At 36.4% G+C, this 14560-nt stretch overlaps 1 protein-coding gene across 1 annotated transcript in view; it reads right to left on the reverse strand.

Moving 5' to 3' along the window:
* Positions 1 to 14560, reverse strand: part of LOC126812477 (testis-expressed protein 11) — a 26732-nt gene continuing 12172 nt past the window's right edge. Inside the window, exons 2-11 of the mRNA XM_050538885.1 lie at positions 11800 to 11856; positions 11105 to 11247; positions 8965 to 9049; positions 7760 to 7839; positions 7531 to 7561; positions 7118 to 7167; positions 6237 to 6383; positions 5485 to 5565; positions 2553 to 2690; positions 1 to 513 (exon numbers count right to left, since the gene is read on the reverse strand). Coding sequence (XP_050394842.1) covers positions 343 to 513; positions 2553 to 2690; positions 5485 to 5565; positions 6237 to 6383; positions 7118 to 7167; positions 7531 to 7561; positions 7760 to 7839; positions 8965 to 9049; positions 11105 to 11247; positions 11800 to 11848 — 975 coding nt within the window. The 5' untranslated portion in view covers positions 11849 to 11856 and the 3' untranslated portion in view covers positions 1 to 342. The remainder of the gene's footprint in view (positions 514 to 2552; positions 2691 to 5484; positions 5566 to 6236; positions 6384 to 7117; positions 7168 to 7530; positions 7562 to 7759; positions 7840 to 8964; positions 9050 to 11104; positions 11248 to 11799; positions 11857 to 14560) is intronic.

Here is a 14560-nt window from a genome sequence, read left to right on the forward strand (position 1 = left end):
AAAAACATGAACATTTATTACTCTGGCAAGGAGTGTCTAGTCATTCGGATGGGGAAAAAACATTTGAAGTAAGAGTAGGCAGTGGCGTAGCAAAATTCAAATGTTCAGAACAAATCCCCTCTCTCAAATAAAAAGGCTCTTGAACATGTATACCAATGATAATAAAAGATTAATAAATGAAAGACAAAAGATGTTTTATCTTAAATTTTTGAACCAGGAACTGGGTACCAAGCGCTACTCATCTTGTTGTTGTTATTATTGTTCTTGGGGACAATGCTTTTCAAGTAAGATCAACATGAAACTTGGCATACTTTTGTTCCTAGGATAACTGTGCATTGATTTTTACAGAAAGTCATAATTCCAAGATAATGTCATGATCGGTTCCTGGTCTATTGTACACTCATACTTGTGACTTACAGTATTTGCCAGTGTAATAGCATTCATGGCTTTATCACAATAATAATCTTCATTCCATTCTAAATATACATTAGCTAGAAATCTCAAGGTACGAGCCTGCAGATAAAATACACATAAATATATAGTTCAGTTATTGTCACTTGTGTTTTTATTATATTATTTATATTGTCTTTTAAAAAAATATAACACAAAACCCATTAAATGTTTGTAGGGTTCTTTTTATTAAAAGAAAATAAGCCTTTTATATCAAATACAGTTCACTGTAACCCAACCTAATATTAATATTCTGTGAGGGATAAGCCTAGTGAGGGATATTGAAATGTGCTTTGTCCGTTTATCCTTTTGTTCAGGTTGTGTTTACTGGGCATATCTCAGGAACCACTCAAGATATCTGTATGAAACTTTGCACGCACATCACTCTATCATAGTAGTTATGCCTTCAGCTATTTTTAAAAAGTTTTGTATTTCCATGAAACAAATTTGACTTAATTTTGGTATACAATCTTTATTCTAGATGATATACATTGTATACTATTCAAAAAAAGTAGGGGATATTTGATTTTTAAGTGTTATTAAAGTCACCTAATGAAACTGACGAAGAAACAAATGACAAAATGAAATGAAGTTCACATTCATCGATTTATTCCAAATGATCGTTAGACTAAGTAAGGCACAGACTGGCCATTATAAGGGTAAAATGATACCCGGGGTCACAACCAAGTCAGTAACGGGTAAATCCTCCTCTGTTTGCCAAACAAGCATTAATCCGACGTGGCATACTCCTAATGAGACGTCTAAGGTCATTTTGGTCCAGATTGTCCCATTCCTGTTGCAACGCAGCAGCAAGTTCTTGGACATTGGCAGGACGTTGTTGACGTTGACGTAACCTCTGTCCAAGCATGTCCCAGACATGCTCGATGGGGGAGAGGTCGGGACTCAGTGCTGGCCAAGGTAATGTGGTGATGTTCTGTTGTTGGAGGTAACCTGTAACGATCCTGGCCCTGTGACATCTTGCGTTGTCATCCTGGAAGATGAAACGGCGGCCATGACGTCGTGCGAACGGCACAACATGGACTGCCAAGATGTTGTCCCGGTAGTACTGGCCTGTAACACGCCCTGCAACAACATGTAAAGCCGTTCTTCCAGCAACAGTGATGCCTCCCCACACCATAACAGAACCACCCCCAAATCGATCATGTCTGATGACGTTAACGTCTTGGAAGCGCTCGTTTCGACGACGCCACACCCTCCTACGTCTGTCCAAAAAATCAACAGTGAACCTTGACTCATCTGAAAACATCACATTGCTCCAGCGTCGATTATCCCAGTGTTGACGATCCCTACACCAACGACGTCTTGCCTGAATGTGATGATCTCTCAAACAAGGGATCACGCGAGGACGTCGGGCGCGAAGGTGACCCCTATGCAGTCGATTCCGAATCGTCTGGCCACTCACTCTCACACCAGTGTCTGTTTGAAGACGAGCGCTGATCTGATTTGCTGTGATGACACGATTTCTCAAGGCCAAGGTACGGATAAATCGATCCTGGGCTTGAGTTGTCGCCCTTGGTCGACCTGAGCGTGGTCTGTCCTGTACAGATTGTGTATAACGGTATCTGGACCATAGCCTGCTTATGACAGACTGAGAAACATTCATCGTCCGCGCCACAACCGCCTCTGTTGTGCCGATCTGTAGCATGCCAAGGGCACGTAACCTTTCATTTTGGGTAAGCCGACGCATATCAAAATTTGTTTTCTGGTCACTAAAACAATTAAACTGATGTTTCCACCCTGGAATTCAATGCCACAATGACTGTAACATTCAAAGTCAGAGTCGTGCAAATCTTGGGTTGGACCCCCATGATGATCCCAAGCATCACCTGCATTCCATGCGGTAGCTATTGGTGCGTTTGGGCGTCACATGTAACTGGAAATGTTTCTTCTGTTAGGTTCCATAGTGACTTTTTTCGTAGTCATTTGCATATTTTAGTATTATGCCCCCAAAATCAAATATCCCCTACTTTTTTTGAATAGTATATCTCATATACTTTTCAAGATATCATAATGAAATGCCTTAGATCACTCAGCTAACTCTGAAAAGCTTCACAATTAGTAGTTTGATTGTTATTGATCACCTGATTTTTAGGGTCCAATCCTTCTCTTCCCTTTCCTAATTCATAACTTTCTTTTAACCAGGTCACACTCTCTTCATACTGCTTTCGTTGAAATGTATCGACACCGAAATTATAACATAACATACTCATATATGATCCCTGAAACATACATTACTCATGATCCCAGAAACACATTTTACTCATACATGTACATGATCCCAGAAACACATTTTACTCATACATGTACATGATTCCAGAAACACATTTTACTCATACATGTATATGTACTGTATGATCCCAGAAACACTTTACTCATAAATATATATTCACTTTACCCATATATGCTCCCTGAAACACACTTTAAATATGATTCCTGAAAAACGCTTTACTCATATATGATCACAGAAAAATACATACACCAATCGCATATACCTGAAACACACACATTAGGCTACTCATATATGATTCCAATCTGATTAAAACACAGATACTATTTTGTTTTGCTTTTTATAGTTCAAAATTTCATTTTATTTGTCTGTACTAAACTAGGATCTGGAAGAGTTGTTATATAACCTATGTCGAATTCTTGGCGTGCGATGCACAGAACTGTCGGTAAACTACTACATGTAGAATCGTCAAAGCTGATTGATTAATCAATCTCCGACGTCATAGGGTAAAAAGCCTTTCGTACGACCTTTGACGCAACCTTTTACTACAACCGGTCAGATCTTCATGTAGTATAGGCCATTGAAAGTATAAAAAAAAGAAATGAAATATAGATCTGTATTTTAATTAGATTGATATGATTCCTGATCCACACACATTACTAAGTTATGATCCTTGAAATATACATCATTCATGTTATCAGAAACACACACATTCCTCATATTTGATCCTTGAAACACACCACCCATTACTCATATACATGATCCTTAAAACAACACATTACTCCCATACATGATCCTTAAAACAACATACATTACTCCCATACATGATCCTTAAAACAAGACACATTACTCACATACATGATCCTTAAAACAACACACATTACTCACATACATGATCCTTGAAACAACACACATTACTCATATACGATCCTTGAAACAACACACATTACTCGTATATGATCCCTGACACAATATTCCAGTGAATGAATTCTGCAACATCTTACAGCAGAAAATACCCATGATGAACTGAAAATAACAGGTGTTCCAGATAAGGCAGGCACAAGATATATATAAATACTGGGGCCGGTTTCACGAAATTTTAACTAAGATAAAAATCCAAATTTTAGTAATTTGATTGGATAATATTAGATTGATTTTAGTGCTTAGCCAATCAAAATTGAAGTATCTACTAAAATCTGGATTTTATCTTTAGTTAAAATTTCGTGAAACAGGGCCCTGAGCACCTTGGAAAACGCATCACTTAGTTTTTCGTATAACAAAATGATCCTGTAAACATATCTTATTTATTTTGCTTCTTATTGTGAACAATATTCAAATGGGAACACATCAATAACAACACATTTGTACACTTATGGATGTTTAATCTGTAATCAACAGTACAAAGTCAGAGGGGTCAAAACCAAAAGTACGACACAGATGTCAGTAGCGCGTGTGTCCTCCACGGGCTCTTACGCACGCTGTGCAGCGACGTCGCAGGGTATTTTCCTATGTTTGAAAGAAGGCCTTGGGTAAATTGTTCCATTCTTGGACAAGAGCAGCTTCTAAAGAAGCAATGGTGTGCATCTGTGGTCTTCGATACAGACGGCGTCCAATCTCATCCCAGACATGTTCTATCGGTGCCATGTCCAGAGACATGGCTGGCCAGTCCAAGACATTGATGTTGTTAGCAGCCAGGTAGTCCATACTAAAACGGGCGGTATGCGGACGTGCATTATCCTGTTGGAAGTGCTGAAGTTGTGGGTGTGCTCGAAACATCGGAACAACAATTGGTTGCAAGACATCGTCACGGTAGGCTACAGCATTAACGCGCCCCCTGCAAATGTGTAGGGCGGTCCGGTGATGAAATGTGAAGCCTCCCCACACCATTACACTTCCCCCACCCCATCGATTCGTTTCGAAGACGCAGCAGTCTGCAAGACGTTTCCCAAGACGTCTCCACACACATTGACGGCCATCAGCGTGATAAAGATGAAAGCAACTCTCATCACTGAAGAGCACACTTTGCCAGTCTACTCTTCTCCATGTCTGGTGTCCTTGAGCCCATATCAAATGCCGCTGACGGTGATGATCCCTGGAGTCCTACTTCTCTTAGACGACGTCTTACGGTGTTGGCACTTACTGGCCCTTGTCTTCCAATGACTGCTGCACCTTTTCGAGTCGCTGGGCGGAATCTGTCACGCAGATGAGTGAGTCGGATGTAGCGGTCTTGAGCCTGGGTTGTAACGCGTTGTGGACCAGGACGTTGACGGTCACGTGTTGATCCAGTAACTCGAACATGTTCCACCAACCTTACAATAGTGGACTAATGATAATTGAAGTGTCTGGCAATATCAGGTGTAGACATGCCAGCCTTGGACATTCCCATGGCTTCATTCCGTTGATTTTCAGTAAGTCTCGGCATCTCTAGCTCGATTCCTTCACACGTTCAACAACAAATTACGACAGATTGACGTTTCACAGTTCATGTACTGCACATTAAGTTGAAAACATGCTTTTAAAGGGCTCACACACAATGCTGCACATGAATATTGGGTTTTTCATGTGCATCTCGTCCAATTTTTTTTTGTGCACACAGGCCGATATTTTTTGCGCTTGGGAGCATTGTGTGAAACAATAGTTCATAGTATTGCATAATATTATACATACAAAACTACTTAGTAATAAAATATTTGGGGAAAAAAAGTGATGCGTTTTCCATGGCGCTCAGTATATATATGAGGCAAGTAAACAATCACAAGAAAAGTTTCTAAGAAAAAATAATCTACCTCTCGAGGAAATCTTGCCAACATCTCTTTAGCTGTAAATATCAAATTTATCGCAGTTTCAGTCTGCATTTGTGCGGATGCCTGAAAATATTCATAAATTTGTGGAACAATGTGGACATTTTAAACAGATGACATTTACACCTACTTCTTCTTCATTACCATTTTGAATCTATACCTATGCATGTTGTTTAAACAAAAGGCACAAATTTAAACATACATTATGCAAAAGCTAAATCTGCCTATTGCAGGTCTTTCTTTATGTCTGAAATGTTTTCTAAATTATTAATTAGACATTAATTAACTTATCCAGGCCATAATCAACTCTCGATGCCATCAGAGTTCTCCAATATTAAATAGATTAGAACAGTTCAGCCATATTTTGATTTAAGCTAAAAATGAAGGAGCGAGATTTAGCTTCGAACAACCAGTACGGTGGCTGAAATTATTGCACACATCTTGTCAAACCTCCAAAGACTAATATCTTTGCTCGCAATAGAGTAATTTGAATGAAATTTTCAAATTATTCATTTTACATGCTCTATTTTCAACTATTATAGCAAGAATGGCTAGCTCTTTATCTAAATCTTACATAATATATCTTTAAGTAACCATTGTACCGAAACACTGTTGTTCCCATTCATATGGCTCACCCACCAGGAGGTCCAGGGTTACCTTGATGTTGGTCAACAAAGATCATTTTGTTATTAGGCTTGTAATTTCATTAAAAAAATTGGTAAATTAAATTCACTTACAACTTCAGCTTTACAAGTAAGTATTTTAAGAATATCTCGGTCAACTTCAAGTCTGTCTTTTTCTAGAGTTCCACAATTAACCCCATTACCACTGGTGTTCCCTGCATTAATCCTATTGATAAGGGTGGTCTTCAACTTCTCTACACACTACAAACAGAAACAATAAAGAGATGTAACACAACTTTCACTTCAAAACTGTTGCTAGTTGGTCAGAACAGTAATACCTTTCTTCCAAAGAATATGAATATTTCTAGCATTATGCCAGTTTTTAAATTCATTATGAACTGTTTTTGCATATGAAAACTGTTTTTCAAGCAATAGTTGCAGATTTTCTTAGAAAGTCAAAACAAATATATCTATACATATGTACCTATTGCTTAATTGGATATCAAATCACTATTATACAATCATAGAAATCATTCCAGCCCAAAGTACATTATACTTGGAAATTGTATCATAATGGCAGTGGGGAAATCCACTGGTGTTGTCTCAATTGACAAAGTCTGTGGTCAAACAGATAAGGATAATGATGCCTAGTTTACTTAGTCAACCTGCACACATCATATTGTTCTAATAATAAATAAAACAGCTCATATGGTATTAGCAAACTTGAACGTAGATGTTTGAACCTAAAAATGATATATTTGCCAATTTTAAATGTACACTGCATAATTTTAGAAAATGTCATTATTGCTTTAGGATTAAATATTTTGAAATTTCAAATTAATGTCATGTAAATTTGAAAACAGGTGGTAATAAGCTCTCCATCTGGTCAATTTCACCACCGGTAAGTTTCAATATATTTTCTTAATGACCGCTAAGTATTTAGGATCTGGACTGTCAAGAAAATATTGTTAAAGGATAACCTTAAATCAGCATACCTGATGAGTTACGTTTAAAACTATTTCTGCTTGTTCCATCTGATTACATTCTACAAGATATAAACATTCTTTTTACAAGTGGGTATGGGTAATCAAGATCGAAGAGGATATAGAAAATTTTGTTGTTGTTTCTGTAGTAACTATTTATAATCTTGTTCTCATCAGTCATCCTTTCTGCATCATATTAGGGTATGTTGCTAAATCTCCTCAACATGCTGAACAATTACCAAGGGAAATAGCTACTCAAGCCAATTATTCTGTACAAGTATTTAAGCGTACTCACAAACGTGTATATCTGGGAGAGTGGTCATCAAGTACTCGCATCAGTTTGCTAGTGGCAAGCCTTGTGAACTAATTTTAATACATTATTACTTTTAAAACAAAAATATCTGTAACAATCAGAATAAATTTACCTATCCAAGCTCTTGCTGTCTTCATTCCCATCTGAAATCATTTAATACAAACAGATCATACTTTCATTAATAATTTCAAACACCTTCTGCTATTCCATCTGTTGCTTAACATAAACTAAAACTTGCAAATTGAAGATTGTTAATTCTAATTCCAGCAATAACCACTTGTAGCCAAAGTGTCTCTGGGAAGGTTAGGGTAATGATAATAATAGAAAATAAATCATCTTACAATTGTTTGTCGTTTCAGAACTGCATCATCAACAGAATCAGAACCAGAATATGTTACAGCCATGAAACAAATATGTCTCACTGAAATAAAAGATAGGTTGCCAGGCAATGAAACATACGCCCACAGCAGCTAAGTCATCCGGACAGTCAACAATATGTTTTCTTTTGCCAGGACTGAAAGATTTATAATAGTACTAAAATCTGATTACAAGTAATAATATTAAGTAATTACCAGAAAATCGTTCAAATTTTTTTGGCTTCTAGTTCTGCCCATGCTAACAGGGGGGTTGGATGGCCGAATGGTTAGCATGTGTTCGCTATATCATAAGGTCTGTCATTGTTTCAATTAGCGTGGTTTTGAGACCTTAAACACTGTGTATAAATGTGAAGTCAAACATATATTAATTTTAGCCTCTAAAGCTTGTGGACGCCAGAAGGACAGAAGGGGGCAGTGGCAATATACAACCACATTTCAATGTGGGCATATTAAAATCAAAATCATATATCATAGCTCTCCTTCAAATTCCAACTTACAGTGCATCTTAAATACTGGGCTCCCACTATCACGATTTGCGCTATGATTGAAATCACGGTTTTTAAACGTAGAGTAATTGCAATGCTATCAGTTAGTCATAGGAATCGTGTTGATTGCATCAAAACGTATCCGAACTTATCTTCACGTACTAGATTGTGGACTCAATAGGGGCAATTTTATCGTAACACATCGCACGACAATGGGAACCTTATAGCATTAGGGGTACTATTTATTTATACAAAGTTTTTTGTACCATCCACTTCATGCGGTGCTGTAAGATTTTTCCGCACATGCTAAACTACAATATTTTCAAAGTTGAATCTCTAAAAGGAATATCAGTCCAAATATGATTCACCTCTTTTCAGTATTACAAAGAAATGGTATATTGAAAATTTGTCAATATTCAACATCTACTGCAGACAATACATAGGACATATTTATAATCAGCCAGCGCTACTTGTAATTTTCGCTGAAATCGTTTAAATGACCTCTTTCTAATCCTACTGAATCCAAGCCAGCAGATAATCTACTGTAGATATTTTGGTATTGTTTTTTTTTTAAAATTAATTTTAGTTAATTTTAGCGTTGATTAAACCATGAAAAATTAAATCTTGTTCCAAAAATGCAAATGATGATCAGCAGCTTTTATTGAGATGATTTAATCCACTTACATTTAGCATTAGAAATATTTGATAATGATCCCTGAGTTTTCATAGGTACAATATGATTCCACAGTTTAACAGCATTATTTTCTATCTGAAAAATCAACCCACAACCACAATATTTTATGGTTTGTTGACTTAGGTCAGTAACAATTATTGTTACTGACTTAAGTCAACAAACCATAATTGTTATTCATTTAAGTCAACAAACCACTGACAATTGTTAATCATCAATCTGATTAAAATACAGATCTATATTTCATTTCAAATATTTTATAATTTCGATGGCCTCTACTACATGAAGACCTGATGAGTTGTAGTGGGAGGTTGCATCAGGGGTCATATGAGCGGCTTTTGACCTGTTACATGTACGTCAGACATTTGATTAACCAATCAGCATTAATGTTTCTAGTAGGATACCCACAGTTCTGTGCATTGCATGCCATGAACTCGCTGCAACAGATTGTTTCATTGGCTAATCCCTCACATCATTCAGAACATGGGTTACATAACAACTCTTCCAAATCCTAGTGCAGTAAAGACAAGTAATTTTGAACTGTATAGTATAAAAAACAAAACAGAATAGGATTTTAATTTGCTAAATTAACATAGGGCTTCAGATGGCCTAGCGGTCTAGAGTGTCGCACTTCGAGCTTACTCCGGTTTTCTCCTACATGAAAGAGAGAGAGAGAGAAATGAGGTTTATCGTCCACTCGACACAAACTAGGTCATTTCGGGACTAACATATAGTTTAATTTTATTTCAACAATTCTTTAGCAGTGGGAGGAAATCAGAGGACCCGGAGAAAACCCACGAGGTTGGACATGAAACACCCCTGCACATATGCAAAGATAATAAGAATTGTCTGCGATATCACCATCAGTGAAAGAGGACGTTAAACACCAAGAAAAACAACATTAGTTAACGTCATTTTTAGGTTTGATTTGGGGCTGGTAGTACATGTATAACCAAGCATTCCAACATAATGATTGAAAAACATACATTATTTTTCTAATATTGTGTATTTGTAAATAATTCTTGTCATTTATTCAAATCATATATCATTTAATTGTATTTTTAAATTAAATGTAATTCAGTCCAGTAATAGCTATAGTCAGACACTAATTCTCCTACACTTGTTTCATTATAATTAAATCTTTATCATTTTATCAGCTAAAGCATATTTTATTGTTGTTTTAATAGTTTGGTATCTTACTAAATTCCAATCTCCTTTACTTGTTTCAAAATACAAAGTGGTTATTGTTATGACGAGTCTGAGCCAAGTTTAGAACGAATTCCAAAATGGCTGCCAATCTCCCAAACACCAGCTTTGAAAAAGGAGCAGTATTTTCAATGCTTTCAGAACTGAAGGCAGCAATTAAGAGATGGGAAGGGTTAGGGCTATTACGACTATTCAGTTTTTAACTTCGCCGATGGAGGGCTGTGAAAGCATCGTCGTAACAATATCCTGGGGACTATTTTTACAACTCGTCGTAACAATAGCCACTGCCTTCAAAATAATTAAATGTAATTTTAGTCTTTACCTTTTTATCAACTGGACCATTATTATATAGTTGTTTTAATAGTTTAATATCAACTTTCTGCATCCTTATATCTATTGTCTTTATAAAATTCATTTTAATTTAAGATTTAGTTTAAGTCGTTTGTGGCAACATTTTGATAAAATATTTATTGTGTAATATATTGAACTTTAAAAGTATTGGAGATTAGTGTCTAAACAACCAAAACCAACTGAACATCTGATTATAACTAGAGATATATATGTATATTAATTTTCCATGTGTAAAGATGCACATCATATTATTCTGCCAGTTTAGTTGTTAATTTATTTTAATGTTGTTATGCTGTTGCTGATGGAATAAATTTAATCCAGAATTATAAAGTTGTTGAAGGTTACAGTATTATGGGCTTCATTTCTGCTGTCCAGTGTTTATTCAACGGGCTAACTAGCACAGACTCATGATCTGGTGGGATTCCACAGACAGACATTCCCAACTGACACAACAATACTTGGTACCCTTTCTAAAACATCTGCACATTTCACCCAAGTTTCCTGGATACTCTTGATATGAACTACCCTTTATTTTTATCAATATCTGTTTATTGTAAGAACATAAAAATAACTTACAATCTTAGAATTAGTATCTTTGTTTTTCTCATCAAAAGAATTTGTCTTCAGTTGTAAAAGTATTTCACTTGTTTTGTCAACAACATTTAACCACCACTCAGGCACCACAGATTCTTTCACAGAACATAATTTCTCTACATTTCCTATTTTTCATAATCAATAAAATATTTCAAAATCATAATATTAAAAGAATGGAATGGAATTTTAACATCTCATCCATGTTTCACTTACATGTAGGTCATTCTGAGATTGACATACAGTAATTTTTATTTTTACGCAATGTAACTTATGTAAGTAGAAAATTTTGCCAGTACATTGAGTTTTCCACCTATTTTTTTTATCAAATTCCAACTGCCAAAGGATCTTTTACATTCACTACCAATCTATACATGGGACTGGGGTTTTATCTCATCCGAATGACTTGACCAACATTCCTTCTGACCAAAGACAAATGTCAATGAGAAGAGAACCAATAAGGTTGAGAATCCAGTGTCCTAAACCACTGTTGCCCTCAAAATATTGAATGAAACAGCTTGATCCACAGTAGACCAGCACTCTTCCCTAGAATATAGTCATTAGTCCAGAGTAGAGTAGAAGATAATCTTTAAAACTCGGACTACATTATATTCATATCATAGTCATAGTGTACATGTGATGTCACATGTCATGTCGTGTATTAATATTATGGGACTTACCTTGAAATAACTTGACCACGTTTTCTCTTGCCTCTGGGGTAAACTCCATTTCAACAGCTAAACAATATAAAACGACCAATGAAGTATTAAAGGAGCTAATTTTTTAAATCACTAACATTTGGGACCTAGAAATTGACAAAAGTGGGTCGCAACGCATATAATACTGTAATATGAATGTATATAAACTGATTTACATTCAATGCTTTCCGTTTTTACTCCAATTTCAAATCAGTTATGTTCGGCGAAATAAGTCAGGCAGTCACAAGCGAGTGCAAATTTCTAGCATCTGGTTATTCCAGTCTACATACGCCGTTTGATTTGGTGCAATGTGTCTAGCCTCGTCCCTCTTGATACAACTGGGGCTGAAACTCATTATGGTACATGATTCGTGTATCACCAATGGTAAAATGTTTATTTTGTCTTATTGGATATCAGACAAAAGCCCATCTTTTTTCCGGTAAGATCACAACATGAATGTTGATTTAAAGTAGCTAAGTCTCTAACTCAATATCATCCAAAATCTTCAACATTGAAAACACGATTTATGTGTCAAATTAAATCAACATTCATGTTGTGATCTTACCGGAAAAAGATGGGCTACTGATATCCAATATTTAAGACAAAATAAACATTTTACCATTGGTACACGAATCGTGTACCATAGTGCATTCAGCCCCAGTGGCAGTTGAATCAAGAGACTCGAGGGACGAGGCTAGACACATTGCACCAAATCAAACGGCGTATGTGACTGGAATAACCAGACGCTAGAATTAATTTGCACTCGCTATTGAGACTGCTGGCTTATTTCGCCGAACATAACTGATTTGAAATTGGAGTAAAAACGGAAAATATTGAATGTAAATCAGTTTATATACATTCATATTATAGTATTATATGCGTTGCGACCCACTTTTGTCAATTTCTAGGTCCCAAATGTTAGCGATTTAGCCCCTTTAATTTGACAAATAAAAAGTGTTTTCAATGTTGAAGATTTTGGATGATATTGAGTTACTAGAGACTTAGCTACTTTAAAACAACGAAGTATAAAACGTTCAATGAAGTACTCACGTACATGTCGGTTTACAGAACCTTCAAAAGTATGAAATTTTGAGTTATTTCCCTTTGATTTTATAAGCACGTGATTTAGCGAAAAGACATCCAACCTGTGGACATCCACTTGCAGGAATTATGAACTCTACACAGGAAAAGTTCAAAAGTATGGTACTCTGTGGCTTCACTTGTCAGATTAATGAATAAACATGCCCAATTTAATTATCTAAAAGTTCTAAAGCAGTTGATTTTCCGCCGACGTTAGGCCAGTTTCTTCTTTTTCTATAGCCGCCAGGTCACGTCAACAGGAAGCACCTGTTGCGCAATCTCCAGAGCCTGGTACTGTAGGTGGCGCCAAATTCAATGAATCAAAATAGTTCAGGGCAGAAACCGGTAAGAAAACATTACGAATAATACGTGCAAACATTACAGTTGACTGATTATGCTACTTCACCACTTACATGCTTCGAAATATATTGACACAAAACAGGTATTAGACTCAACGACTTATTTTATTATCATTTTCTTTTCAGTTTTCAGCATCTTCCGAACATCCAGCTGATAAGGACCAGCTAGCTGTGACTTGAGTTGATGGCAGATTTGTCGACATTGTATTGTGAAGATAGCCTAGTCGCAAACGAATGATTTTCAATACATAAATGTATATATGTTCATAATTAAATTTGTACTGAAATAAATACTTTTTTATCACAAACGATGAAGTGTGAACCATTAAAGATAGTTTCTCTTTCTTTAGATAGGCAACATTAATATTGTAATGCGTTTTTTCGAGGCGACCTTTTACCGTACCATGACCATGATCATGATGTGGAGATGACATTACCCACGTCAATGGCCACATAAAATCTTGAGTAGCCATTGGATTTTTCAAAATTATGAAATTGTATGGAAATGTGGATTAGTGTACTGGTCTCTCTGGATTGCCCCTTTGCAGTATAAGTATTGGAGGTATAGTGTACACTATATAAATAATTTCTTCTTCTCCCCCATCCCCTCTCTCCACCATAGATCCAAGAATTAGACTCCACAACCCCATCTCATTCCTTAGCTATTCCCTCTCTTGGGCCTCATTTAGCCAACTGCACTGGTGTGGTTCCCCCTCCCCGGTTGTATGTGACAAGGAGTATGGTTGCCTGTCCAATCCCGTGGGTTTTTCTCCAGGTCCTCCGGTTTCCTCCCATTGCTAAAAGACCACTATGCGCAAGCGAATTATTGAAATAAAATTGAACTGTATGTTACTACTTTGTCTCAAAATGACCTAGTTTGTGTCGAGTGGACTTAAACCTCTCTCTGTTCTTGGGCCTCCACAAAAACACCAGGCCAAGTGTTGAATGTATGTTATTACTAGTCGAAGGGCAACAATCCAGAGAGTGAACACAATTAATTATAATTATGTTAAGCTATGCCAGATTAATTGGAAATTAAGGGAGTTACAAGCTTTTAGTTACAAAACCTGTTGGAAGTCCTTAGAACCATCCACTACTGTGACTGAAATCAAGGCCGGAAGTTATTTCTAGTGCAACCATTTCTTGGCCTTACCCTAACAACTCATGTTCTTTACTTGTGCATTACAGATTTGCAGTGGTGAATGTGCCAAAGCAATACCTGTAAAGCACATAAAACACTGGTTAGACATAGGATATTCCCTGAATCTCTCCCATAAGTGATAATACTATTGGCTGCTTCTCTA

Source organism: Patella vulgata, chromosome 2, assembly GCF_932274485.2.
Source record: "Patella vulgata chromosome 2, xgPatVulg1.2, whole genome shotgun sequence".
Lineage (NCBI taxonomy): Eukaryota > Metazoa > Mollusca > Gastropoda > Patellidae > Patella > Patella vulgata.